General features: G+C 48.6%; 1 protein-coding gene across 10 annotated transcripts in view; it reads left to right on the top strand.

Annotated features, from left to right (window-relative positions):
* SUN1 (Sad1 and UNC84 domain containing 1) overlaps window positions 1-26,876 on the top strand; it is a 1,235,850-nt gene that overhangs the window by 1,060,166 nt on the left and 148,808 nt on the right. For all 10 annotated transcript variants that reach the window (XM_069647232.1, XM_069647226.1, XM_069647231.1 and 7 more), the window contains one exon: window positions 17,278-17,370. In XM_069647232.1, coding sequence (XP_069503333.1) covers window positions 17,278-17,370 — 93 coding nt within the window. The remainder of the gene's footprint in view (window positions 1-17,277; window positions 17,371-26,876) is intronic.

Below are 26,876 nucleotides of genomic sequence, written 5' to 3'. Positions count from 1 at the left end.
GGAAACAGTGGCCATATAGAAACCGACTCCCGTGCATATACTTAAATAGTTCCACAACAATGTTCAGATGGAGCCAAACCAGCAAAGCAGTCCCACAGGAAGGTCCAACATTATTACTACCTGATCTAGGAGGAAATTTGAGGTTAAAATTAAGTTCTGTTTGTATGGCTTACTATGTACAGTGATGTATGTTTTACAAACAGATATTCCCAAAAATATCATTCTGCCCCAACTTCAAAAAATGGGAAGTAAAATTCTCCAGCATTGGATCTTTCATGGATTCACATGCTGTGAATATTTCCTGTTGTCCGGCTGGGAAACCTCGGTAACTTTAACTTAGTGTTTTTCTATGGAAAACCTTGACACAGTGTCCTTTTGACATTATTTTTGGGTGCTTTAGGCTACACCAATAGGAAGTCGGATATAAAGAGCCCGCCCCCCGCGGCTTCCCTTCAGATTTCAACCGTCTCCATACTGTTGGGATCACCTTGTGTTTCTCTTCGTGTTTTGCACGTGCGTTTTTGTATCCAGCCATTATGTCATCTGTGGCCCCGAAAAAATCTCGGTTTAGGCCTTGTGCTACCTGCGACCTAAAGAAGGTCTTCGAAGGGGACGGAGTTGCCTAGGTAGCAAGTCTTTTACGTCCAGGTCGCATCATTCGAAGGGGGCAAGTGGCTCCTCGCTGTCCAAGTCAGATCGGCCTGACGTGTCCAAGGGGTCTGGTGGAAGGCCCGAGAAGTCAATGTTGTCGGTCAAAGGACAGGCAAAGCCAAAGGAGTCTTCCTCAAAGCACTTGTCTAAAGATCATCATAGGTCCTCGTCCACCTGGGATTCTTCGAAGCACCATTCCAGTTCTTCTTTCAGAAAGTCTGGGTCACCGGTGAAGGCTAAGACCGTGGAGGCCACGGTCCCGACGACGAGAGTGTCGACAGATGGTCTCTCATCGAGGGTGGCGGTACATTCTGCTTTTCCGTCGTTGACGATGGTGTCGTCGGCTCGGACCACGACTGTGATTGACAGTGGTCCGCTGTTGTTGTCGACGCAGATGGATTCGGAAGGCTTGTTGCCGACGAGTGGACGATGACAGTCTGCCGGCTTTGAGCCCATGCTTCCTGTGGACATTCTGCAACAGGAACCGGCTGTGTATTACGTTTCCTCAGGGATGGAGGAGGAACAGGAACTGTTTTCCGATCCGTCGGCTTTGGGTCTGCAGAGTGCACGGACGTCGAGTGGGGTGTGGGCTGCGCCGCCCCTTTTACGCGTTGGCAAATCCCCAATCCCTGCTATCCTTGCATGTGTTCAACACGCTCCAGTCATTTTTGGGACAACAGGATGGAAGGCTGCCACAGAGTCCGTCGGTTCTGGTGATTGGAAGTATGCCTGGTGAGGCCCATAGGAAGTAACCTTCGGTGCGGTTGCCATTGCCGTTGCCGGTGGGGTTGAATGGTCCACGAAGTCATCCTGAAATTGCCTGAATCGGATCCGGAGAGTGCTCTGCGTGATACCTTGTCTACGGTGTCTTCGTCTCAACGAGGGACGATGCCTGGTATACGGATCCTGATGTGAAACAGCCTAGTAGCCTGGCATAACCATCTCCGCCAGATGATATTGGAGTGTTCCACGCCATGATGGCAAAGGCGTGTCAGGAGTTTGGTCTGGCTCCTGAGGAAGCGCGTAAGGACTGCTTTCTCTTCGACCATATGGGAAAGCGGTCTTCTCGGTTCTGATTCTCGACCATGTGTGGCAGGAGGGCTTGCGTACAATGCACCACCCGTTTTCTGAGCCGGCAGTGAAGGGACGTCTAGAAAAGAAGTTCAAGGCTCCTGAGTCCACCAGATGTCTTGTGTCGCAGCCCGCGACTGATCGGTGGTTTCGGCGGCGGCTAGCCATAAGGCCAGAAGCCAACAGAAATGTGTCACGCCCCCGGACAGTGAGGCCAGGAAACGGGACGCGTTTGGGAAGAAGGTCCTGACGGTAGGGACTACTACAGTAAAAGTGGCAAATTCCTTGGCCATTATGGCCAGGTATGATGGGGAGATGTGGCACAGGCTGGCCCCGATTCTCGATCACCTCCCGGAGCAACACCACAAGGAGCAAATGCAGTTGGTTCGAGAGGGGGAGGAGGCCTCCAACCAAGCATCAATATTGTAGTGGACCTGGCAGAGTCTGGGTTTAAGCAAATCAATAATGGTGTGGTGCTCTGACGGCAGGCCTGGCTGAAGTGTATGGATTTTTGCACAGAAGGCCAGTATGAGGTCATCGATATGCCCTGTGAGGGTTAACACTTGTTCAGGGAGAAGATAGATGAGGCCCTGAAGGGGGTGAAAGAGGATACTGAGAGGGCAAAGTCTTTAGGTTCCCTACAGAGTGGCTGCCCTTTTTTGCTCCTTTTGTGCTATTCGTGGAGCCTCTGGTAATGCCCGGTTTGCCTCCTGCAGAGATCGAAGTCCCGGGCACTCCGGCTACTCGTCGCAAGGCTAAAGGTGCTCGGTCCAGTCTGCTCAGAAGAGCAGAGACTTTCAAGCTCAGCGCAATAAAGGTTCACAAGCCTCAGCTGCTAAAGGGAGGCAGTCAGTGTCAACAATGATTGCCATATGGACAATCTGCTGGGGGGGGGGGGCAGGGTGGCGAACCATGTCGACGAGTGGCAACTTAGAATGTCAGATCGCTGGGTGCTGGATACAGTACATCTCGGCCACTCATTGGAGTTTCGGCATCCTCCGGTCCCTATTCGACTGGTGTATGTGGCGCAACTGCATCTTCCAGTCTTACGGCAGGAGGTGGTACTCATGCTGGCGAAAGGGGTGATGGAACCAGTTCTGGTCGCGGAGCAAGGCCAGGGGGTGTACTCCCGATATTTCGTTGTGAAAAAGCCCAATAGCAAGTGGAGGCCTATTCTAGATCTTCGGGCACTAAACAAGAAACTGCAACGCCTGAAGTTCAAGATGCTCACACTTCAGGATGTCCGCTCGGTGTAACCGGGCAAGTTCCTGGCATTGTTAGATCTGCAAGATGCCTACTTTCACATCCCGAGGAGGCAAAAACACTGCAAGTTCCTGCATTTTGTGGTCAGAGAGGATCATTACCAGTTCCGGGTCCTCCCATTTGGCCTGAAGTTAGCTCCCAGGACGTTTATGAAGTGTCTGGCTCCAGTGGCTGCCTTCCTCTGCAGGCAAGGCCATCATGTGTACCCCTACCTGTACGATTGGTTGGTAAGGGATCTGTCGCCGGAGCAGACAAGTGAGTCTCTCATGGCGACCATGGGCCTGTTAAAACGGCTGGGATTTGCCGTTTACTTTGAAAAATCCTATTTGACGCCGTCCAGGGAGTAGATATTTCTCGGGGCGCAGTTTCTTACCCAGGACAATCTGGTAAAGCCTTCCAGCGAAAGAGTGGTGAAGTTGCGGTCCAAAGCTGGCGAGTGTGGCCGCGGTACGGTGGCCTCGGTTCAGTTACATGTCGCTGTTGGGGGCCATGGCGTTGGGTATTCCACTCTTTCCAAATTGCTGCATGTTCATGAGACCATTGTAGGAATTCCTTGCGGACAGGTGGTCGCAGAGTTAAGGATTGTGGTCGGACAAACTGGTCGTTGTCGGGGAGGGGGGTTGGTGGAAGCCCTTGGTGGTGGACTTGCACAGACAATCTCATACGGGGCATGCCCCTGCTGGAACCGGATTTTCAGTTCACGATCGTGGCAGACTCTTCCCAGATGGGGTCGGGGGCGCACCTTGACAAGTCGCAGGTACGTGGCCTATGGTCTCAGAAGGAGACATCGCTGCATATCAATGTGCTAGAGTTGGGAGCGGTGCACTGGGCTCTGAGGTCGTTTTCTCCCTCACATTCGAGCAGCAGTGGTGAGGGTGTTAACGGACAATACCACCACAATGTTTTATTTGAGGGAGCAGGATGACGTGCATTCCCGGGTCCTGTCGAAGGAGGCTCAGGAGGTCTGGCATTGGTCTCTGACTCAAGGGATCCAGATTGTAGCTTCATCTACCTGGAGTCCTGAATGTTCAGGCAGATGCACTCAGCAGAGATGCCAGTCAGATGCACGAGTGGCGGCTGAAGACGCAGCAGGTGGCAAGAATCTTCTGACGGTGGGGGTCTCCTGCAATAGACTTGTTCGCTACGATGGAAAACAAGCAGTGTCCGGAGTTTGCCAGCAGAGGGGCTCATCCGGAGTCGAGAGGGGATGCGTTCCCGTGGCCGAGCCTTTTCGCGTATGCGTTTCCACAGACTCAGAGGACCATCCAGTGAGTACGGAAGTACCGTTGCAGGGTGATCTTGGTAGCCCCGTTCTGGCTCAGGCATACGTGGTTTTCAGATCTCCTTCACCTAGCAGTGGAAGAGCCGTTTCGTCTAGGTGCGGAGAAGGATCTCCCGTCTCAGGACGACGGCAGAGTGTGGCATCACGATACGGCATTCCTCAGCCTTGTGGCGTGACTCCTGGCCACTCAGAATTCGGTCATCTAGGTATTTCCCGGGATTGTCGCTGGATCTTGGAGGCAGCAAGGGCCCCTTCTACCATTGTATCGTATGGTCAGAAATGGGCGAGATTCTGTGCCTGGTGTGTCAGCCAGCCAGGGGTACAGCCATTGGACGTCTCTCCAGCCCAGGTTCTCCTGTACTTGTTACATCTTGCGCAAGGGGGGCTGGCGTTATCCATCAAGGTGCATTTGGCAGCGATTTCTAGGTTCACAAGAAAGCGCCATGCTGCTCCTCTGTTTAATATTCACTTGGTTAAACATTTTCTGAAAGGACTATTTCAGATATTTCCCCCGGAGAAGCGGTTTGCACCGGGGTGGAGCCTCAATGCGGTTCTCTATGCTCTGATGAAACCTCTGTTTGAACCCATGTTGCCGGCTTCTTTGAAGTTCCTCTTGTGGTAGGTTGCATTTCTGGTGGCAATTACCTCAGCCAGACGGGTGACAGAGTTGCAAGCACTGGTCATTGACCCGCCTTATCTGAGATTTCTGAGGGACAAGGTTCTCCTGGCAACTAACCTGCACTTTATCCCATAAGCGTCAGCAGCGTTTCACAAACTTGCTTCCATTGCCTTACCCTCATCCTTTGCTAATGCGTCCACGCCAGCTGTAAAGGCCCTTCATTCTCTGGACGTTAAGAGGGCGCTGATATTTTATCTGAACCGTACCCATGACTTCCAGAAGTCGAAGCAGTTCTTTGTAGCATTTGGTCCCTCCAACAAGGGGCAGTCTATTTCCAAACAAGGACTTTCCCGTTAAGTCTCATATACAAGTTAATTTTGTCACGCAAAAGCTGGCAAGCCTTTGAGGGGCAATCCAAATGCTCATTCTACACGGTCCACAGCGTAATCGGCGGCGCTATGGTGTGGTGTACCGCTTATGGACATTTGCCAGGCGGCTTCCTGGGCAGTGCCGCATATCTCCACCAGGCACTACTGTCTGGGGCAGCAACATATGAAAAATGTGCAGGTGGGACGGGCGGTCCTCCAATGCCTGTTTCAGTAAGGTAGGCCCCACAGCTACAGGGGTTTTCTATTTAACTCTTTAGCTTACTGGTTTTTTATTCTCATGCATGTTAAAGGGTGTTGTTGGTTGGTTTGCCTGTGATACACCGCCACACATTGGTCATGCTGCTATGTAATCTATTCACAGCATGTGAATCCATGAAAGATCCAATGCTGGAGAAGGGAGTAGTTTCTTACCTGTAACTCCATTTCGCCAGCGTTTGTATCTTTCATGGATTCACATGTGCCCGCCGGCCGCCCGTGCAGGCACACCTTGGTTCGGGTTTCCTCTACTTTGGAGGTTAAAATCTGAAGGGAAGCCGCAGGGGCAGGGAAATTTAGATTAGACGTTCTTTGGTGTAGCCTAAAGCACTCCAAAAGAATGTCGGTAGGACACAAGTGTCAAAGTTTTCCATAGGAAAACGCTAAGTTAAAGTTACTGAGGTTTCCCAGCCTGACGACGGGAAATATTCACAGCATGTGAATCCATGAAATATACCAACGTTGGAGAAATTGAGTTACAGGTAAGAAACTACTCTTTACTCCCACTTCAAAAGTGTATTTGTAACCCTGCATCTCGTCAGTCCAGTCCACCCTTTTGCATCTCATGGCCTCGTCAATTTTCATGTTGTCAGTCTAGTTTGCACATTAGGTTATTGCAGTGACTGCTTTGCTGTTTCTGGGAAACAAAACAAACCTTTCACAGGTCTAGAACAGCGTGTAACAGGACCTCCACAGATGCATCTCACTGAGGGGGGAGAGTTTATGGCACCACGTGCCTCAATTGACAATCATGGACACCTTTCTGAATTATCCGACAGTGAGCGTACTCTGGTCCTCTGGCAAAGGAGCACATCATCTTCCTGGAACTGCTGAACATTAGGCTGGGACTGGTTGCTTTGCTTCCATGCACGCAAGGCTGCTGTTCACATTCTGACAGCCAACACGGGGTCCATGCATTACTTCAACAAGAGAGGTGGTGTGGGTTCGCTGCCTCTGCCCATGAAAGTAATGTGACTTTGGTTCTGGGATCTACAGCCCATCTGGCTAGGATGGAGATCGTTTTTGCAAAACACTTTAGCAGGTGTCAATTGGTCTGCTGATAATGGGAGCTGTCAAAGTTCAAGCTAAGACCATCTCTACGTGGAAGAGGATTTAAGTGGAACTATTCACCTCCAGTGAGAAATGGAAGTACATGGGTTCTGCTGCAGTGAGTTTCTTCTGCGTGTGCATTTGGGGCAGTCATTGATAGCCATGTGGCATTTCAACCTCCTATACACTCCCTCTAATTCCTGTCATACAAGTTCTTAGGAGACTGCTCTAGTTGGAGTCCTCCCAGATCTTGATCTCTCTTGACTGGGCCGGATGATGTGGTTGTCATGCCTGTGCCACTGGCGCACGCATTGGCAACCATCATGGACTATTTTGAACTCATTTATCTTCATAATACTCTTTGAACAACCCCTATTCACACTTTGGTCCTTAATTTCCATTTGCCCGACTTTGGTACTTTCTTATTTAATTCAGCTAACTACATTTACCATAATGCACCTTGCTACAGTTATCAATTCCTGGCTATTCCCATTCATCAGTATTGGAACCACAATCCCTAAAAGCCCTAGCGATCAGTGCTGCTTCCACCTTCTCAGGACCAGAGAGGGAGGAGGCAGATTACCTTCAGGTGTGCTGCTCCAGGTGCTGCCAATTAGCCTGCTTAAGGGCAGGGCTGTATTTAAGCAGCTGCCTGCAGGAGCTCAGTCTCTTGCATTAAGAGTTCTCCCAGCACCTTTTTTGCCTTGTGCCTCGATTTGTATGCTGTCCCTGTTGCCGTATTATCCTGCTTCTGATCCTGCCTCGCTGCCCTGCTCCTCTGGGCTCCCTGCCTTGCAGCCTGCTACACTCCGCTGCCTTCAGCCCTAGTTCTCTGGGCTCCCTGCCTCGCTGCCCTGCTCCTCTGGGCTCCCTGCCTTGCAGCCAGCTACACTCCGCTGCCTTCAGCCCTAGTCCTCTGGGCTCCCTGCCTTGCAGCCTGCTACACTCCGCTGCCTTCAGCCCTAGTCCTCTGGGCTCCCGGGCTCGCTGCCCTGCTCCTCTGGGCTCCCTTCCTTGCAGCCTGCTACACTCCTCTGCCTTCAGCCCTAGTCCTCTGGGCTCCCTGCCTCGCTGCTCTGCTCCTCTGGGCTCTCTGTCTGCAGCCTATTACAGCTCTCTGTCCTGCTCCTCTGGACTCCCTGCCTTGCAGGCTATTACAGTCCTCTGCAGTCCTCAACAGTTTGCCTGCACCTTGTGCCATCCGTTACTCCAGCCCTGCTTCCTTGTTTGCAACCCCCTGTTCTTGATCCCTGTCCTTCTCTTCCTTGAGTCTTTTTGTCCTCCCTTAGGTTTTCCATTTCAGTTATACTGTTTCTGTACAGACACCCACAGCTGTTGGTCCCAGCCATGAGCATACAGAGTGGGCTCCTGTAATAGCAATCTGTGCAGACGGCTGGAGTTTCCAAAGGTCAGTGGAACACTCTTTCCCATTTTCTGCATACACCCCAAGAGGGAATCCAGTTTGTTTGTACCTTTTGTATTCTCTGCCCCTTTTTGTTCACAGCTACTGTTACCGATTCTTTCTTGTTGAGCTTCCTGCTGTGTGTGCTTATCTGTCAACTTACATCAGCACAGCCACCCAAAACCTACCTGGGTGCACGGTGCCACTCTTGTCAGAGTGCCATCCTTGACAGTGGTGCCTGGAGCTTCTTAGGATGTCCATCTGTCCTCCCTGCCACATCCTTGTGAAGACAGATCTGCTTGGTGGTTGAGCTACAAGGAGTGAGATCTGCCTAAAAAGGCCCTGAATGCGTTCCTGTCCCCAGACATCCTGCATCCAAGTCCAACTATGTCTGCAGGTAAAATAAGTTTGCAGTTTGTTGCAGCATGTAGAGTCTGGACCTTTTGACATGTCCCTGGCCACTATTTTGGTTTCTAAAAGGGCAAACTGGCAGAGCTCTTGTTCCATCACCATTGTTATGCAGTTCTTGTGGAGATTGTCTAATCGGTTTTCACTACACCAGTTTGTTGCTCCTGGATATGATTTCAAATCTGGGCTTAATGTTTTTCATTGACACCCATTTTGAGTTTTGTGTTCCTGCACCTGAGGTTGCTCACCCTTAAGGTGATTTTGCTGGTTGGCATTACTTTTGCGAGCTGGGTAGGTGAGCTCTAGACCCTTTACATTAAGCCTCCATACCTAGTCTTTTCGAAGAAGGTGACAGAGTGGCTGTCCCTCTTTCTAGAGGTTGCTGTTTTTTCAACTGTCATGAAAGATCTTCCTTCCTGTTTGCTATCCAGCTCATCCATCAATCATCCATCCAAGACAGAGTAGAGATTTCATTGTCTGCACCTAAAGAATGCTTATGAGGTACTATTTATTTTGGACATCAGGAAGGATGGCCAGATTTGTTTTTTTGGGGGGTTGGGGGAGAGGGGCACTGGCTAGCAGAACCTAGTACTAGCCAGAACCTGTCAAGATGGACAGTCTCCTGCATTGGAGTGCTACGATGTGGTTGGTAAGGTGGTGCATGTGGGTCTCAACACTAATCCTACCAGAAGGCTACAGCTTCTTCGGCCTTGCTTGCAGAAGGCGGTCCCCATTGTGGACATCTGTCTGGTAGCTACATGGACTTCCCTGCACATATTTACAAAGCATTACAGCCTGGGTTGTTAGTGTGGTCAGGACAACCACTGTGGTTGTGCAGTGCTCCAATGTTTCCAGATGCAAGTTTTGATTCCTCATTCTCCTAACTTGTCCAGGTTCTGCACAAAAGCAATGCACTTTGTCCGTGCTGGTCCTGGCTGCAGCTTGTGAGGGATGTGTGTGCTGCTAAGCACTGGTAGCAGGGTAACTCTTGACTTAATTTTTCACACTTGCATTCAGGGCTTGAAATAACTGTCTTTTTACAGTTATTCAAGGCTGTGGCAACAGTTTCCTCAAATTTGTATCCATGATATGTATCCTATTTCATCATGTCAATAAACATGTGGTGATGTTTGAATGCACGTTAGTTTCCTATGCCTGATTAAATCCAACAGTTATGTGTTTGACAGATAGTGAACAATCATGACTTAAATTCTCTAGAGGAAGAGGTCTACAGCTTTTCTCGCCAGCTGTTTCAGAATACAACTGCCATGATCCCTCATTGATTGTGCTGGTGACGGCTAATAGGAGTTGCAGTCCAAAACAGCTGGAGAGTCAAAGGTTGCAGACCCCTCCATAGTAATGAGCATGTGGCATATTGTTTGCAAGAGATTAGGCACAAATGCTCAGCCAACTTTTTTTGCACTTGGAGCACATTATCGAGGGCTGTGATTGGATCCTCAGGGTAGAGTAAAACCTGATGGTTTCTGGCACAAAATTACTCTTGGCCTATAGATCAAAATAGGTTGGCAAGCACCTAAATCACAGTATCTTTTGGTCATTGGAAAGGCTGATTAGCATGTGTGGCCAGAACCATCAATGTCCTTTACATTTCTGAGTGGTACAAGGCTTTCCTTCTAGTGGATGGCGTCCCTAGTTTCAGGAGAGATGGAGTGTTTTCACTCTGCTTGGATTACATGGTGTACTGAGCCCAATCTCTCGCTCCAACTTTGTCGTCTGCTGGAAGGAACCATTAGAAAAACAAAGACTTGTCTTTGGTAAGGGTCTTTTCTGATGAATTAGTCCTTCATCCCATTCTGACCGTCATTTGGAGTCTTATAACCTCTTGTAATTCTAAGAATCATCAGTAGCTGAGTGCTCGGGGTTGGGGGTGGGGGAGTTAGTTGGTGGGCAATGGGTTGCTGCCAGCTCCACATATACCATCCACAATGTCACATCAGGTGTCATGGGCGCAAATGGTGCAGAGTGGAACCCAGTGCTTCCCTGGTGGCAAACCTTATTTCCAAAGTCGAACTTCAGAGTGGAATGTATTTCTAGATGGGCAAACTGTGGGATGAAGGGCTAATTCATCAGAAAGAAAATTAACAAAGTCAAGTCCTTTATTTTGTTCTCCTTTAATGTATGCAAGCAGATGGATACGCTGGAAGGTCCCATTGCCCAATGAATGGCGAATGTAACACTGCCAAATCACATGGCCCCCATCCTTGTTGCCCCATCCCAGTCCCTGCATCCCCCTTCTTCTCCAGCACTTTAATGAAGCTTGCCCTCTATAAGCATCTAACCAATCCCCCCAAAATATAACCATTGTTAAGCAGCATATGCAATAGTATTTTCAGGGTTACCAAATGGTTTCGCAATATTACGGTTGTTTTAGGAATAAAAATAAATCGCACGATAAGGCAAATCAGGAGACTTATTCAGAACTGCCTACCAGAATCTCACTACTTCTTTTAGGCACCGTGCTATTGGAAATTAATGTGTACAGTGACAATTTAAGACTGTTACTAAAGTTGTTGGGTAATTTTAAGTGGGGGAGGGTGGGACTAATCTAGAGGACCATGAAGACTAAGGACAGATTTGAGAGAAATGACTCATGTTGGCACAGCCCAACCTGTATCCCTCACAGAAATCAATCCACTGTTACCACCCCACCACCCAAAAATCAAGTGAACATAAAACCTGATGTTTTTTTTCTGACCCTATTTGAATTGTAGAAAACCGATTTGAGGTTTTTCTTAAACAATTTTGCCAGCACTGTGCAAATCCTACAAGGTTCAATGTGCTTGTTACACACTGACTAACCTGTTGTAGATTATACTACGCTTACATCCCATGGGCATCCCTTCGAAGGGACGGGAAACAGAACTTTTTTCACCAGAAAAAACCTTCTTCCCCTTTAAATTTTGAGGTGCATGGGGGTGCGGCCCTAGGAGCAGGCGTTGCCCTGACTCTGCCCTCCGGCACCACACCTCGGTCCCCTTTTCCGCGTCGACCGGAACGGGCTGAATTCACCAGCGCTCCTAAGTTTCGCTTCGGCCATGTAATTCCACGTGCGGATACTACTTCTCTTTTTTGTCTTTTTATCATTCATGTACTCGGTCCTCAGGCATCACGCTCCTTCCCGGCGCATGTCGACTTCCACAGGGTTCAGCAGGTGTCCATCCTGCGCTGGGCTCTTTCTGACTAAAGACCCCTCTGCCTTTGTTGCCTTGGCCCAGACCACGGCTGGCAAGCTTGTACCGCGTGCGACACACTCTACTTGAGGTCTCTGAAGAACAAAGTAACCAGGTAGAGATCGCCTCCAAAGGACCTAAAGGCCTTTGTTTATCATTGATCCAAACCCAAGTAAAGGCCGCTCTTTTCCAGCGCACCCTGCAAGGGAGATTCTTTCCCACGGACTCGCCCGCGCGGGAGGGACTGCTCAGGTACTTGTACCAGCACGAGTACCGAGGCTACGTCAGCTACCGGCTGGCAGGCCGAGGGGTCAGTGGATCCTCCCGGTGACGGTGCTGAGGGACCGGAAGGTTCTTTTTACTGGATCTTCACCTGAGGGGCTATGCCTTAGTACGGGCAGTATGTCAGAGGGGCCGTCTATACAGAGTTCTACCGGCAGATCCGCGGAGGGCGAAATGCCTACCAGGTCTCGGCCTGAGGGACAGGGTAGGCCCCATGATCCACACTCAAGAGTCCTGGGCAGGGCCCAGTGAGCCGAGCAACACAACACAGGCACGTGGAGGGTAGCTCGACAAGATGGCCACCATGCCAGACACGCGTCCGACACAGCCCCAAGGAAGGCAGCAGGCGGAGGAACACGTGTCAACCAGATATGTGGCCTACAGCTTACCCTTCCTTCGCGCAAGGTTGGATCCTGCTGCGTCCCTATGGGCAGGGCACGCAACGACTCCAGCAGCCACCCGCTACCCCATCAATATCTCCTACCACCAATCCAGCCAGTGAGGAAAGGTTCTTTGAAAGGTTCCGCGGACTCATAAAATCTCCTCAGATGGGGGTCATCCTCAGGGACGCCATCGGGGAGTTGCTCCCTCCAATGGCCCAGCGCCGCAGGCCCCAGTACAGGCGCCCCTGGTCCCTGTTCAGCCTCAGCAGCCCACACCGGCCCCTCAACCGATTGTGCAGACAGTTCCGTACCAGCCTCCGCTGCAGCCTCCAGCTCCAGTCTCTGCACCTCGGCTCCTAGCACCCCCTCTCCGGTGCATGACCAACCAAACCCTCAGATGGACACAGATGAGGAGGAGGACCCCGACAGGCTGTCTTCAGCCAAGGCCTTCGACTAACGTCTTGCAGGGCTTGCAGAGTACTTGGGACTTCCTCAACCCAAGGTCGAGCAACCAGCAGAGGGGGTCCTCGCAGACGTCCTCACGCTACGGCCCATTGCTGGAACGGGGATCCCGATGCAGAAGGACGTAGTTGCCTTGGCCAAGAATGGTTGGAAAGCCTCACTCGGCATCCAGGCATTTATTTACCGGCTGGGCTAAGTACAGGCAGATGGAGGGGGATGCATGCTTGCTATCGGCCCATCCTCAGCCACACTCAGTGATCGCTGCAGCATCACTGTACTTCAAGCCTCAGTCGTCCTCAGCCTCCTCCTCTGCGGCGCTGCTAGGCAAGGAGAAGATCTTGGAGGTGTACTGGAAGAAGCTGTATTCCAACGCGTCCCAGCACCTTCGTCAAGCCAACACGGATGCCATGCTGGCAGCCATTAACCAGAGGCTCTGGCGGGAAATTGCAGATTTCCTCCCATATCTTTCGGCGCAGAGCCAATCGCGATTCAAGGCGGGATTGGCAGAGGCCAAGATTGTGGCGCAGAACATCATGGAGTCCTCCGTGGCCCACATTGACACCTCTGGTTGTGCCATCTGTATTACCACGGACATGAGAAGAACGGCCTGGCTCCGTGCTACGAAATTCAACCCGGATGTCCAGGAACGCATATTAGATCTTCCGTTCGAAAGAGGTGACCTCTTCCACTCCACAACGGACAAGCTGGATAAAAAGAAAAACGGCTCTCAAATGGCAAGGTCTTTATCCATCCTTACAAAGACCACGCCCAAACCGTACACCCAGTCACAGCAGTGCTCTGAGAAGGGAAGTACATACAGAGGGTTCCGCGGCTTCCAAGAGCGTAGGTCCAGGCAGCCTGACCGTTCGCCGTCCCAACATCGGCGCAAACAACAAAAAGGGGGTTAAGGGCTTTTTCCAGTCCCCCTCCTGCGCAACTCCCTCAGAGGCAAAGTAGGCATGACACACCCCTCCGGGTCCACGTGTCTCCAGTGGGGGGGGGGGGGCAGGCTTCCTCTCCATGCACATTTATGGTGCCATAATTTTGCGGACCCCTGGATCCTCTCTGTAGGATCCATGGGGTACCGCCTACCTATACCAGCCCCTTTCCCCTCCCCCAGGTTGGGACAGCAACTCTTTTGGCAGAGATCCGGTCGCTCGTCGAGAGCCAGGCGGTGGAGGAAGTCCCAGCCTCCCAGCGAGGCTTGGGTTTTTATTCCAGGATTTTTTTCGCCATTCAGAAAAAGAACCAGGCGGACCTGAGAGTTTTGCTGGACCTTTCCACCCTCAACCTCTCCCTACCTCTACAAAAATTCAAGATGGTTACACCAGCTTTAATAGCGGAGACATTGTGCAAGAGAGACTGGATGTGCTCACTGGATCTGAAAGACGTGTACTTACACATCCCGATCTGGCAGCCTCATTGTTTGTTTCTATGATTCAGGATCATAGGCTACCATTTTCAGTACAAGGTGCTTCCTTTCAGCCTCAGCTCTGCCCCCAGGGTCTTTACCAGGCTGATGAATAAAGTGGCGGCCCTCCTCAGGTTGCAGGTGCACCACATCTACCTCTCAGAGCCTTCATTACGCTGATCGAGGGCAGGGTTGTCCTCATACAGACAGACAACTCGACCAGCATGTACTATGTAACCAAGCAAGGAGATACCAGATCCCCTCCACTGTGCATACTGGCACTCAGCATGTGGGAATGGGCCCTGGAAAACATCTGCCTCAAGATAGTCCACCTGCCGGGGGAATCCAACCTGGAAGCGGACCGGCTTAGCAGGTTGGGAGCGGACAGTTACGAGTGACTAACAACCTCGTGCTACAGGAGATCTTCAGCAGAGGAGGATACCCCCAAGTGGACCACTTTGCCACCTGGGACAACAAGTGCCAACAGTTCACCTCTTGGCAGGGACAGGGCCCCGGTTCTATGGGCGAAACGCATTTCAGATTCAGTGGAATGGCATGACAGCATACGCCTTCCCGCCCACACTGCTGATACAGAGTGATTTGCAACATCAAGGAGTCTCGCCCACTCAGTGTCATTCTAATAGCTCCATGGTGGCCGGCCAGGCCATGTTTCTCGCAGCTGCTCAGTCTCACAGAGAGTCTTCTGATTCACCTTCCGACGGGACCAGCACATCTGCTGGCGCAGCAGGGGGCCAGGGTCATCCACCCAGCACCACATAAACTAGCCCTCACAGCGTGGTTCCTGAGCAGGTCATGCTAGGGCACCTCAACCTTTCCCAGGCTAATCTCGAGATCATACAGGGCGCAAGGCAGCAAGACTACCAGGTCTCAGTAAAACAGTAAGTGGACCAGGTTATGCAACTGGGCAAAATTCGAAGAATATCGACCCTCTGGCATGTACCTTGGACAACCTGCTCTCCTCTGCGGTGCACCTCGCCCACTTGGTGTGCAGGTTGACACTTGCTGCACGTACCTGGCAGCCATTGGGGTCTACAGGAGCTCTGAGGTCTTCTCTTGTCAAGAAGCATTTGACGGGACTCGCCAGACTCTACCCGCCCATCAAGAGGCCACACCTGGTATGGGACCTCAACGTAGTATTGGGTGCCCTGGCGCACAAACCATTCGAGCCAATGGCGTCCACAGACATCAGGCTGGTCACCATTAAGACGGCCTTACTAGTCGGCCTCACCTCGGCTCAGAGTCTGCGAACTCCAGGCGCTGGTCGCCTCAGAGCCATACACTAAGTTTCACAAGGATAAAGAAGTCCTGCAGACACGCCTAGCATTCCTGCCTAAGGTTGCGTCTGCTTTCCATCTAAACAAAGAAATAGTGCTGCCTATGTTTTTTGCTGATCCTAAGTACGAGGCACAGAGTTCTGCACTGCCTCGATGTCGGGCGTTCACTGAAATTCTACTTGGACAGGACTAAAAGCTTCCGCTCTATTTGTCACCTTCGGAGGTTCAAGACTGGGGTATCGGTCATCCAAGGCCTCGATAGCCCGGTGGATGGTCTCGGCTATCAAAGAAGCTTATGAGGGACCGCATAAGCCACTGCCGGCCAACATGCATGCCCACGCGGTCAGAGCCACGGCAACTGCCATCGACTCCCACTGCCATTTCCCCTGGCAGGTCATAAGCAGGGCGGCCACCTGGGCCAACCCTTCGGCTTTCTGCAAGCATTACTGTTTGGATGCTGGCTCTAGATCAGACGCGGTTTTCGGACAGACGATTTTTAGAAACCTGTTTCCTTAAAGAGGGTCTCCTCTCCACCCTGGGGCTACATTCAGTTGTCCATGCAGTATGGAGGAAAGGGGACGGGACATGAGAGTAATTATAAGTTACTCACTGTAGTGACTAACGTATTCTTAATCCTTAGTCCCCTTTCCTCCATACGTCCCACCCCCCCCTAATAAAACTGGTGTCATTAGGCAATATTAATCTATTGTCGATGCGTCTATGGGGACTGAGGTGTGGCGCCGGAGGGCGGAGTCAGGGCAGCGCATGCTGCCATGGCCAAGCACCTCTAAATTTAAAGGGGAAGGTTTTTTCTGGTGAAAAAGGTTCCGTCTCCCGTCCTTTGGAAGGGACGCCCATGCAGTATGGAGGAAAGGGGACAAGTATGTTAGTCACTACGGTGAGTAACTTACAATTTATTTTATGAAAAATGTTGATGTAAACAAATCTACTCCTTAAACGTTATCTTTAATGCTTGTTGTGGTTGTTACTTTCCTTTTGTTTGTCTTATTAGCACCTGTTGTTACTAATCCCGCTGACGCAGGTTATCTTTCCATTAAGGGGACCCCCCGTTGTTCCAATTGCCCCTTATTTACCTGCCCCATTGCACTGGCCTACCTATTGCCCTGTTTCACCTCCCCCTGTAACTGTCAGTTTAGCCACTGCGCTTCATTTGCTTGTCGGCCATTTGAAATAATTTTGTTATCCTATTTTTTTACCCATTTCTTTCTCAATCACACACCAAATGGTTAGTGGTGGTGGAAAAAAAAAAGTCAACACTTTGCACTCAGCCCAGCTCTTGGGTTGCTAAGTGAATGCAGAGGGAATATTGGGGATTGTGGGCCCTGATCATCATGTGCTTGATCTATCCTTTGACTCTGACTAATGACCCGAGGTATTGCCTACAGTGCCAAAATGGCTTTTTTCATAATTTCTTTATGAAGTTGTGCTGCATTAATGTACTGGAGGATCTCTGAATCTCAAAGCAGTGTTAAAAGGTAAGCCGGGTTAGCTGTACTTTCCCCTCATTTAAACAATTGTTTCAGAGCCTTTATTTTAATATAACTTGAATATGTGGGACATTTTAGGTCTTTGAGTGGTTGCGTTGGATGTGATATTTAAGGCTGTGAAACGTTTGCAAAAGGCTAATCATTTTGTATAAGTTAATCTATAAGAACTTTTGCTAGAGTAACAACATTTTGGTGAAATGGATTGTGCATTGCTCTGCGCAGTGGGCAGGCACAGTCGAAACTATGTGACCACAATATCTGTTAGTCATGGATGGGGGCTGGAAGATGGTGTAGAAAACGTGTGATGGTTTCGAAAATTAGAATTGCAAGGTAAACATTCTCATTTTGGCAATAGGGTTTAGAAGACGAGTATCAAGAAGAGGGCAAACTTCTGGGTCAATACACGTATAATCAAGAAGGAGAACCACTACAGACTTTCCAAGTGACAGTAAGTTGATTTTAGTTTAAATGATTGTGAATGGTTTAAAAATGGCTTGATGTTTAAATATTTGTACTTTGAAAGATATTTGGAATAATGACTAGGGCAAAAGATAAATATATTTGCTTTCCTCCTTTTGAAGTTCAACAACGAATCCCGAGAAAAGGATTTATTGGACCTCGCCTAGAGTTTACAAGAGGCCAGTGTGCTCGACACCGACCCCCCAACACCCCCGGCCATTCATCTGGCGCCAACTCTAGGGAAGCCTTGTGCTTTCCTCCAGAAGATAATGGCGAAGTTGGTTGATACACTGGGCTGGATGAGGGCCCATAGAGAGACCTTACTGCATTTTAAACTTGCAGCGGAGACCTGGCTGAAGCTGGCCTATGTCCCTTCTGTGGACAGAGAACTCTTCCTTTTAACTCATGCCTCCTCTGGGGGCTTTGGCGGTCCAGGCTGTGGCCTCCTTGTTTCCCCTTTGCCTGCTCTGTTTTCTTTTTTCCTCTGCACAGTGGTTTCTGTGGCTGCTTAAAACCTGCCTGACGGTGATATCTAATGCAGCGTGATATGTGCCCTGGCCACTGGGACTGTCACAAGACACTCCTAGATTCGGACCTCAGGGAATTGCCCCAGATGTTCAGGCTAACCTCCTGGACTTGCCTTTTGATTGACACAACCCGTTTGGTGTAACCAAGGATGATGACTTCCTTCAGAAGTTCCAAACTTCTAAGGTCACGGCTTAATCCCTGGGTCTGGCGGTCCAACAGCATTCCACGAATAGGGGGAGGGGTTTTTGATCCTTTCCCTTCTATGCTCATTATAGTACAGTACAGGTGTCCGCTGGCAAGCAGGCAACATGATGACCCGCCCCAGGGAAGGGGCCTTGGTGCTCTGAAAGGGGTCATCGTGGTATTGTCAGTGGCCTCTTCTGCCCTTGTATGAAGCCTCTGAACGTGACTTCCAGCACCAGGCTCCAGTGTAAGGGGCGAATTTCCCTGTACGCGAGGCGTGGCATTGTACCACATTTGACACCTCAGCCTTGCAGGTCTTGAATCAGGATTAGTATTTCCCCCTTGCTCAATGCCTTTCAAACTAGTTTCCTGCCAGGCCCTCTTTGCCTCTGAACCCTCTTTTTCAGCAGTTTATGGCAAAAGGTGCCATCTAACTTGTCCCACGCTCTGAACATGGCAGGGGCTGGTATTCCCCCTTAATTTCTGGTTCCGAAGAAAGACAGGGGAACTGTCCTATTCTGCATCTGAGGCTCTTAGACATGTACCTGTGTAAATACAAGTTGAAGATGGTCAACCTGCACCAACTCTTCAGGGCCCCTACATTCATGTGCTGATCAATCTCAAGCACAAGAAGTATCTGAAATGTGTTATGGGTTCTTCCAAATACAAATGCAAGGTTCTGCCTTTCGGTGGCCAGGGTTTTAACCACACTGCTGGCAGATGATGTGCCTCATCTCAGGCATTCAGGTCTTTGCCTACCGTGTCGCACTACCAGCTCTGAGGAGGATGTGACTGTCTGGGGCCATGTTGATTTTGATCGCTTTGTACTGGGCATGGAGGATGTGGTACCCCAAGCTTCTGGACATTCAATCTGCCATCCCTGTCAGATTGTCGAGTGTGAATCTGCTCTCCCAGTCAGAAGGCCAGGTCACCCATCCAAGCCTCAGCAGCTTGAACCTTCTTTTTTTATTTTCTATTCAGTTGCCTTTAGTTTGATCCAACAAACTTTTACAACATTGGGATTACAGTACTTTTTCCATCATTTCAACATATATACAGATACTTCATTATCATTTCTATATTACTACTACTTTAAAACCAAGACATACATTTCGGATATCCATATATGTCAACTACAGCAATGTTTATATAACCTGCATACAATCTGCCACTGTTACAGATTAAAATGATCTCTTACTAGCCCTTTATAAGGGCATCAAGCTTCAAAACAATTTAACCCATCATTTCTTAAATTTTTCTTGCATTTCTCAGACGAAAATTACAATTTGCTAGTCACTGAGCCTTCATTTCCACCAAACATGATCACAAGCTTTTTGTCCAGTTCCTCATTGATAATTAAAAGCCATCTTGACAACACGAGAATGATCTTTATGCATTTACCCCACATACATGTGATCCAAAACCATTCCCTAGCTAAAAGTCATACCCAATTGGTCTATTTCAAAGATTTGTATACGCAACTTTTCAAAGTAAAGCCAGTAGATTACCAAGTGTTTGGTTGTTTCTTTCTGATCTATTGCTTTGCAAAATCTGCAATTGCTCTTCTCATCCAATCTGATTTTAGTATACCAGTTCTCAATTCTTTCATAGGTAGGTGTTTGGTTTAATTTGAATCGAAAATATATGTCCTGCAAGTTGTTGCAGGGAAATTGCAATATATATATAGTTAGCGGGGCAACCGCTCAGTTGTAAATTGTGCAGTTTCCTTATAGGATGTCAGTAAGGAGATACCATCAATTGTGTTGCACCAATCAACATCAAAAAGTAATTTCTTGACATGAAGTAGTCTAAATTCTAGATCCTCTGTTGTAAGCCCAATTTCTGCTAACAGGGCTACCATGCTATCATAATATTTAGCCACTGATGATTCCACTCCTTAATCATTCTTCCAAAATGTTCATATAATGAATTTGCAGGTGGAAACAACATATTAGCTGAAGAGGGCCAGTGAAATCTTGCTGATGGGATAGAAAACCTAACTCATGCCTACGAATTACATTAGGAAGAGAATTGGCCAATCTCAATGTGCTTTTCCATAACCCCCCCCCTCCCCTTGCATCTGGTCACGGATGTTATCTATTGATAGGCACATATCTAATCCGTAGAGGATAATTGCCTCTACTTTTAGAGCATAAAACTCAATCAGGGGGATTAATGAGTATTTGCAATATTTGGTGTAGACAATACGCATCTGTGTGGATAAGGATTTCACCTTTGAGCGCTTCCTTCTACATTTTAGCCTAATTAGCATCGACCAATTCGTACCCCAGATATTTAAGTTGCGCATGGAATGAGTATGCTATTTATGGTCCACCTATGTGATGGGCTTTTCCTCTTCAAATTTTGAAAGGTAACCCTCGATTTTTTTGGGCATTAAACTGTAGGTTGTGCGACTGTGAATATTTGGCAAACAAGTTCAGCTTTGTTTGCCAATCCCAAACGAGTTTGGTCAAAAATCAAGAGGTCATCTGCTAGGGCGAGCCAATGCATCTTTAAATGGCCCAGCCTTGCGGGAAAGCTGATTTTTGTTTGCCCAAATCTCGTCGATATCACAAAGGTATAGGTTGAACAGGGTTGCTGCTAAGTTGCAACCCTGCTTGACACTTCATGCTTGGCTGCGTAGATACAAGGATTTGTTTAGTTACCTGCATGTACTCCTCTCAACCCAGAGGCCAGCCACATTTATGGCTTCAGGCATTTTAAATTCTCAGCTCAGTGAAGGGTGAGAGCGATCTGGACCCTTTTCCCTGTCCTACCTACTATTTTGGTTTTTCTGCTTTCATTTGCCAGGATGGGCCTACCAATTGGTCCTGTAAAGGGGTACCTGCTTGCTATGAAAGGTTTTCTGCACAATCCCCACTGTTTAGCAGTTTTTGTAGTAACTGTGCAACCTGTTTACCCCACACCACTTTGTTCTTCATGTGTGCTACTTGAATTTAGTATTGACCTTCTTAATGGGTGCTCCATGTGAACCCATGCATTAATGTTAGTGAAGATTGCTCACCCTTACAGTAATTTTCCTGGTAGCCATCACTTCTGTGAGATGGGTGAGTGCGCACCAAGTGTTAACTGTAAAACCTCCCTACTCGTTTTTTTTTCTTTTCTCCAAGGAGGAGATTTATTTTGAGTGTGGCCACACATCCTTCAAAGGGGGAAGGGGTGGGGGAGTTTCGTTTTTTCATCTCTCAAACAATCCATCTTTGTGTTTTTGAATTGGCCTCACCCCTCTAAGGCTGAGAAGTGATTCCATTGGCCGGAACCAATGCAAACCCTCTGCTACTATGCATCTGAGAAGAGGGATGCCCAGAAGAATAACACATTCTATGTGGCTTTTGCTGGGTCCCGTGCTGGCAGATCTGTGACTAATCAGACCCTGTCGCGATAGATTATCCTCTGCAACTCTGAATTCTGCAGTCTGCTAAAAAAAAAGACCAGAGCATCTTAGAACTCATTCAACCAGAGGGCTGGTGGCCACCTCTGCCCTGCAGAAGAGGGTCCATATTATAGGACTATTGCCAAGAGGCTACGTGGACCTTGCTGCATACATTCAACAATTATTACTGCTTGCATTCCCTTTCAGGGCAGGACGCTCACTTCGTTCAAGCGTTCTTCCGCAGTTTTATGATATAAGTGGTGTATTTAAACGCTCTTCCATTCTCCAGATGTATGTAACTGCTGTTAGAGACTATCCTAGACGAGGAGTCTGTGGGAGGATGGAACAACAACAAAGGACTTGCCTCTCAGTAATGTTGGGGAGTAATGATGGGTGTTCCTCATCGCCCTCCTAACCGCTACCGCTTTCAGATGGCTTGTACACCTCATCTGTTCTACATTGAGTGCTAGGGGGAAAAGGTATAACTGAGGTCCTATGTTACTGCAGATACATATATATATATATATATACTGGCCCGATGTCCTGTCCGGTGAGATGCACGTAGAGGCACCGACCAGACGCAGAGCTGCACTGAGTTCCCTGGAGACAAAAGGTTTCTGAAGACAGTTGCACTGGAGATAGAATGTGAAAGATAAGGAATCCATAGGAAAAACATCCATTAGAATTACTTGCAGTTAAGTAATTTGTTCTTCTACAGGACTCAGTCCATGCAGAGGTCGAATGAGAGCTAAAGGAAAGAGCATCTATCTTAATTTTGCGTTAAAGGCACCAGGTGCAGAGCCTAGTCCGCTTCTGGACTGGGCCCTAGTAGAGCCTTTTCTGAAGCCCATAATTGAGTCAATACGGACTGCCGAAAGGCCTGGATGAGTAAAGGTGATGCAATCAGGATCCAGATCGTGAAGGTCTGAGATACGGGAGAGAGGAGGCAGAATCGTGCCCTCCCTCTGAGACCTGTCAATCGTCACGAGGAGGTGAATTGGGGGAACAGATGGCAGAGCAATCAAGTCTCAGAACCACAACCTGACCAGCCGTGGGGATCGTCGACCCAGCTCACAGATCCTAAAATCCGATGAGGGCCATATGGCTTGGGGAGGCAGGAGAAAGTGTACAGATGGAAAGCCTCCCATGATATTTCCAACCAGAATACAGACTCTGGGTGCCTACCCAACTGCGAGACAAGTAAGGGGGGTGGAGGGGACGGTCACTTGTGATTCTGACTGGTAAACATGTCCACTGGATATTTTCCATCTGTGAAATGTAGTGTGTGCAAAAAGCAGATGGCTGTGAACTCTCAAAGTGGTTACAAACCACTGAACAGGTTATCATGCTGTGTTCTTTCGAGAGAGGGGCACCTGCTACCTTTTTTTGTATGTCCACTATGGGGACCCTCCACTCTAGGAAAATCCCTCATAGAAGCACAAGATGAAGTTTCTTCTTGTGGGTTGACTTGTAGCCTGCTGGGGTCTGACTCTTTGAGCTCTCCTGGAAGTTGGAATGCTTGCGGGCAAATGCGAGAGTGTAATATTTAGAACTATTTTGGAACATTAAATGATAGCCACAATATGATCAACGTATGTTAGTTTTTCACTGGTGTGACATTGGTTCTGGGCAGTTCGTCAAGTAGCATTCTCAGTGTTTAAGTTGTCAAATGTTGTGTATCTTCTCCAAACTTTCCACACAGAAGGGCTTGTTGCAGGGACTTGGTAACCCAGTATACGTAATAGGCTGCAATGTTTGGAAGGAAAACCAGCAGTCCCTTGAAGATGATCAATAATCGAAGCATGTTGACCTGCAGCGCCCTCCCAGATAGAGACTAATAATTGTTTCCCAGAACATCCAGCTTGTCTGCTTAGCCCAGCAGTAGGAATTCTGGTGAGCAAGGGTTGGACCTCCAGGATTAGAACCATCTCTGAAAGATTGGATATTTGTTAAGACCATATGAGATGTTACCCATTTACTAATCCAACCCCAGCAAAATAGAGCTAATGTGATCAACATTAACAGTCTCAATCCCAACATTTTCCAGATGGTGGTGTAACTGTGGTGAACATACTGTATTGACATTGCCAAGAATGTCATATGTCCTAGTAGTCTCTTGAACCCCTAAGGAAAGGTAGTGCTTTGGGACATAAAACTGGCAGGTAGTCTGGGTGTGCGCGATACTCTGTGGGTAGGAACGTTTGAGCCACAGTTGTATACCAGTGTAACCCAAAGAAAATCAAGTTCTAGGAAGCTATCATGGTAAATCTCTTGCTAATTAATAGTGAGATGCCTCCTGTGGTCTGGCTGTTCAGACAAGCCACTCATAAAATTGAGATAAATGGGAATCCCTCTATCCAGAGATCATCTGCAAGAGCAGCTTCAATTTTGGTACAAATCCTTGAGGGCGAGTTCAGACCAAAGGGAAAACCCCAGTACTGTAACTGCATGTTTGCCAGAGAGTAGCACAAAGTGATGATGAGCACTCTAAACAGGGATTTAAAAATGAGCATCCTTCCTTTTATACTGCAAAGAGCTAGTCCGCTCAGGGATAGGGAAAAAGGCTTCCGTTACAGCGTGATCACCTTGAATGTCTACAAAGGTAGGGAGAGTTTGAAGATGGAAAATAATAGATGGGTGCACGGGCCAGCCTGGTGTAAATTGGACACTATAAGCAATCTTGAAAAGGTGAGGTTCCTCTCCAGGCAGGGGAGTAGGTGGGGTGTGGTGAACCACCTCCACTGCTTTCATTGCAAATAGATGTTCCACTTCCAGGCAAGAGTGGTCACTCAGCTGTATCCAGCGAGGTGAGTGTTACAAGGAAGAGAAACCATCTATAGCCCCCAAATATCCAGAATCCGGATCCTTGGATCTGACAAGGTGGCAATACAGGGTTTCCACATGCAAAGAAATTCTGTCGAACACCAGAATTGGAATGTGCCAAAGAACGCTATAGCATAAATTTAGGCTTGCACAATGAGGAAGAGTAGCCTTTGAAGAACCCCACAGCTGTTTCTTGTGGATGGGGACTGATCAAGCTGCCTAGGCTGACTATCTTGAAAGTCCCTGAATGCTAGAGGAATAGGAGCTAAATGCATGGGGCATCCGAAAAGTAAGAAAGGGTTTAGGCATGGCTTTCATGAGGCCAACAGACAATGTAGCTGTCGGAGTGCATGTTCTAGGCATGAGGAGTTATCCATAAAGTAGAGTGAAAAAGGTCAACTGCAGGGGGAAGTCCTAACATGTTCTTAGATATCAGTGATGACCCTCCACCATGCCTTTTGCTGGATGGCAGCACTCCCAACGGGTCACCATACCAATGTGGTATACTGCTGCATCATATCCTGAGCCGTCTGCTTGGCATTGGAGAGACCTGTTGCTCTCTATCCAGGGGCAATAACTTTTCAAATTTTGCCAGTTTGGCTGAGGACTTCTGGTCAGGAAGATGTTAGAATTGGCCTGCAACATATGGAGGGAAGAATTTTGATATGCCTTCCTTGGATTGTCTGGCAATATCAAATTAGAGTGGAACAACTGCTTGCCTTTTGCGGCTAAAACAGTAGAGGGCCTGCAGTTCCACCATGGCATTCAGTTGTGTTTGTAAACCATGGTGGCTCTCGGGAGCAAGTATGAGCCCCTGAAGTAGTGTGCTGGCAGTGTCTCACAGCATGCACCCTTTTTAGTCCATTTATGAGGGGGCCTCGAGTTTAAACCTAGTTTTAGCTTCTAGTGGGTAGGTGAGACTTTCACTGAGACCTAGTTTTACTCCCTGAACAGCGATCCTGTGAGTGGCCCAGGAAGCGTGACAAACATAAGGATCTCTCCCAGAGCCAATGACCTCTGGGAAATAAAGGTGGTCACTTGCCATTCCGATGAAGACCATGAAGTTGTTACGGTGCTGTTTTGGAGGGTGTGAGAGGGCGGCCTGTACCTCTGCCAGCACCCAGTATTCAAGCATATCGTATTTGTGGGCTGGCTCCCTAACTTTCTAGGCCTCTGTCCTACAGTGGCAAACCATTAAGAAGTAACCAAGAAAACAGATATGCTTAGACTTGCCTTGGTGGGGGAATTCTGTGCAGGATGGCCAAAATATATATTAAAGGGGAAATTAAAAAAAAAAAAAAGTTCTCGTTGGTCTGTCTCTGGGCCTGTTCTCTTCCATGTCTGAAATCCAGTCTCTCTCGCTCTCTTTCTCTCTTCTGAGTCATTACTAGTTGCAGGATGTGTTTCCCAAACCTCTTCTCATTAGCTGGTGTCCCATTGTGGATTTTCTCCTTCTCCCCTCCTTTCATCTCTTCTCACTTCTTTCCCCAACCCCCAAAGAGCGGCAATCCCTATGCATTGCGGGTCTCCCAAAGAGGTCTTATTCCCAATGTAGTTTGCAGGGTTCCCGAACCCTTCTCCTTAACTGTCCATTCTGAGGTATTTCGTTTCCCTCCCTCTACATCCTCCTTCGACTGTAAGGTGCTCTTTCCTCCTTCCATCTCTCCCTGCCCTGGGGCCAATTGGGCAATATCTCTCTCACCCTCTTAATCTCACTTTTTCTCTTTCCCAAGCCTGTCTCTAACCTTCCTGGTGTCCTTCTCCCCCAGCCTCCCGGGGTCGTCTGCCAATTACCTGATCTTTCTCCAGCATACTCCTTTACCTACCACCTCCTTAAAATGTTTCACCTCTTCAACTTCTCCATGCACCTTCTACCTCTCTGGTCTCCAACTTCTCTGTAGGTTTTCCGCCCTGGTCATCTCATCTCGCTCCTTACTTCTCCAGCTCCACTCACCACACTTCTTCTTCAAAGCTCCTAAACCACCTAACTGGGGGCCCGGTTTTATTTTGTGAGATGAATCTTCCCCCTGGGCTGGATTTTGGGTGGGGGTCTGCACCTGTTTCCAAATTAATGTTGTCCTAAGATTACTTGCTTCCTCATTTTACCTGGACTTAGTGGGCAGAGAGTGTGTCGACAAGAAAATGTATCACTCCTGTTTATGGAAAAGACACTATTCCCTTTGTCCCGTTAGTGCAGAGCACTGTGTGGGGAGAAATCAGTTCCATAGGTTCCCCTGCGTGTCTGCTTGGTGCTTAACAAATGGCTGGCCGCTTTGGTTGGTGCAGGGAATGTTTGACCACCCTTGTGTCTACACAGTGAAACATTCTGCCAACAGCACTTTGCTTTATTTTTATTTTCTTGGTTGTGCGGTTTGCAGGTTGCAAATGCAAATGTTGCCTTTTAATTTGTGAACCGCCAGCAACATTTTTACACACAGTCAGTGAACCATGTGTTCCAGTGCAAGATATATGCTTGCCGGTTTTTAAACTAACCTCAGTCTCCCGCTCTGGAATGTAGGGTTCCCAAGACTGTTCTGTGAACCATGTGAATTTCCATCTCCCTTGCT

Source organism: Ambystoma mexicanum, chromosome 2q, assembly GCF_040938575.1.
Source record: "Ambystoma mexicanum isolate Mex_15411 chromosome 2q, UKY_AmexF1_1, whole genome shotgun sequence".
NCBI lineage: Eukaryota > Metazoa > Chordata > Amphibia > Caudata > Ambystomatidae > Ambystoma > Ambystoma mexicanum.
This window is presented reverse-complemented; position numbering and strand designations above follow the sequence as displayed.